Source organism: Vipera ursinii (assembly GCF_947247035.1).
Source record: "Vipera ursinii genome assembly, chromosome: 3".
In the NCBI taxonomy this organism is placed as follows: domain Eukaryota; kingdom Metazoa; phylum Chordata; class Lepidosauria; order Squamata; family Viperidae; genus Vipera; species Vipera ursinii.
The window spans coordinates 32,028,983-32,031,664 of NC_139516.1; the positions used below are offsets into that span (position 1 = coordinate 32,028,983).

General features: G+C 41.7%; 1 protein-coding gene across 1 annotated transcript; it reads left to right on the forward strand.

Annotated features, from left to right (window-relative positions):
- Positions 1–441: 441 nt before the first annotated feature.
- LOC310637624 (uncharacterized protein) lies at positions 442–1,631 on the forward strand (the record flags this gene model as incomplete). Its single annotated transcript, XM_083358126.1, has 4 exons — positions 442–787; positions 897–1,108; positions 1,201–1,287; positions 1,393–1,631. The coding sequence occupies exons 2-4, from the start codon at positions 901–903 to the stop codon at positions 1,629–1,631; spliced, it is 534 nt and encodes a 177-aa protein (XP_083214252.1). The 5' UTR covers positions 442–787; positions 897–900.
- Between the last annotated feature and the right edge of the window lie 1,051 nt (positions 1,632–2,682).

Genomic DNA, 2,682 nt, shown 5'->3' on the forward strand with positions numbered 1-2,682 from the left:
CATCAAAGTAAACAAAGCCACGTGCTGATTACGTCACCAGGCCATGCCCATAAATGGAAGTGACGTTCGCACCCCTCCTCCCCGGAAGTGACGTGCATAATCCACACCCCACCCCTCATGGTACAGGACTCACAAGGCCATAACCCTAGCCGGATATGACGTGTCTGCCCAACCCCATCAAAATAAGCATGGGTAACCCTAGCAGATAAGGTGTGATATAAGGTGATAGCCCTATTTCCAGATGGTGCTTGCCAAACCTAATCCCATCAACAAACATGTGGCGGTCAAGCTTCTGTGTACTTGATTACATTAGCCCTAGACTAATTCCATGGACGTGCAAATCCAAAAGAAACACAGAGACCTGTGTTTTTGGGAAACAAAACCCTGCTTTTGGGGGGGGGGTGATAATTAAAAAAAGCTTTTTATTTCTAATCATTCTAGCCTAATGATGCTTTTAATTTTTGTGGAGTTTTAAAAATCAATACCTCAAAAGCTGGGGGTGGGGGGGAAAAAGGATCACCTAAAAGGCTTCCAGGGTTTGCATTTAAACCAGGCAATTTTAAAAACATTTTCCCTGAATGTAGGGGGAAAAAACCACAGGCCTTTTAAAGCCCACAGCTGGTTTTTTACCTTTGTAAAAATCTAAAGACTTATATTTTGGCATTTGCAACTCCCTCGAATTCATATGTACGCGTAACCGTTCATAGCAGAGATTTAATAAAATTTATTCTAACCTTACAGCAAAAGCGAAGCGTTTCTGAATGGCCAGAACAGATTGATGTATTAGGTATGTGTATTGTGGGCATGTCTGGACATGACCTGTAAGATCTTGCTATAGAGCATGCGCGTGGCCACAGACAACTCGGAAACTTTAAAGCGTAGATCTATTTTAACAGCGTCATGGGAACTTGTGAAGGAAATAATAAAAAGGGTGTAGAACCTGCTGCATCTTGGTTGGCGACACAATCTCTTTGGAAAGATTTCCATAAGATGAGCTGTGATGTTCGTGATGAAACCCCGGACTACTCCTGGTCTACCTTGTCTGAATGTCGCTTGCCCTGTTGTAACGTGCGGGAGATGGCGTGTCGTGAAGATGATGCCATACCGCGTAAGTAAAAACCTGTTATGTGTTCAAATGTGTAAAGCGCAATAACCCCACCGTTAACAATGTGATTGCTAATGGCTAAATACATTTTCCAGGTTCTGTTCCGGGGTATAGCTATAATGCCGGCGCCTCCTTAATAACAAACGTCTCAAGTGATGAAGAGGATGCAGAGGTCGATCTAGGTAAATGAATTGTCTTTTTACTATGCATGCTGCCGTTAATATTATATAATAAAAGGAGAGTTAAAGAGGGTTTTACTAATGGATTATTTTTGCGTTTTTAAACAGGTGGGTACCCCGGATATTACCTAGCCCCGTCTCTGTCTGATTGTCCATGCTGTCTACAGATTGATCTCAAAAGAGATACTCCAAATGACTGCTATATAGAATGTGATTGTGGCGCATCGAATTGTATATGTACAATGCCTACAGAGAATGAAGATACTGATGATACAGATGACCCTGGTAATGATAGTAATGATGAAGGATATTATTCTGTAAATGAACGTGATGATAATTGCGTCTAAATTACAAATAAAAGGTTTGTGCTAAAGCGCAGTGTGTTTATTGTAAGGTTTGAACGGTGCAGAATGAAGTGTGAAAATGTACTAAAGGAACTGTATTATACGCCGGAAGGTCCAGGTAGCTATGGTGGAGTAAAACCCCTATTTGAGGCTGGGAGGAAACGCTTTAAAAACTTAACCTTGAGGCAAGTCAAGACATGGCTTTCCGGTCAAGAAGCTTATACCCTGCATAAGCCTGCAAGAATAAAATTCTCCAGGAACGCTACAATAGTTTCCTGCATAGATTGCCAATGGCAGGCTGACCTTGTGGATTTATCAGGATTTGCCTCTGAAAACAGCGGCACAAAATTTATTTTAACGGTAATCGATGTACTTTCCAAATATGCTTGGGCAGTCTGTTTAACCGATAAGTCTGGACGAGGGGTTGCCGGTGCTTTCCAAAGTATATTCCAATCAGGAAGGGCGCCCAGAAAGCTGCAGTCAGATGCCGGGAAAGAGTTTTTAAACAAGCCTGTAAAGAAGCTTTTTGAACGCTATGGCATACATCACTTTGTCACACATAGTGAAACTAAAGCAGCGGTTATAGAGAGGTTTAATAGAACTCTGAAAAACAAGCTGTGGAGATTTTTCACAGCTAAAAATACGCACAGGTATGTGGATGTATTACCAGCCCTCATGCGGAGTTACAATAGCGCTTACCATCGCAGTATCCGGACAGCCCCCAACATGGTGAAACACTCTAATGAAAAAGATGTGTGGATGCGTCTATATGGGAATATTTTAAAATCGGACAGAAAGGCAGAAAACTTTAATGTGGGGGATCACGTTAGGATATCCAGGCTAAAGGGGAAGTTTGAAAAGGGGTATCAGCAAACCTTTACAGATGAAATATTTATCGTCAAAGAAAGGGTTAGGCGGAGAGAAAGGGATGTATATAGATTAATGGATTATGCAGAAGAGCCGGTACAAGGGTCTTTTTACCCAGAAGAGCTGCAAAAAATTCCTAGTGATCAAGAACGCGTCTACAGAATTGAAAAAATATTACGGAAAGGAG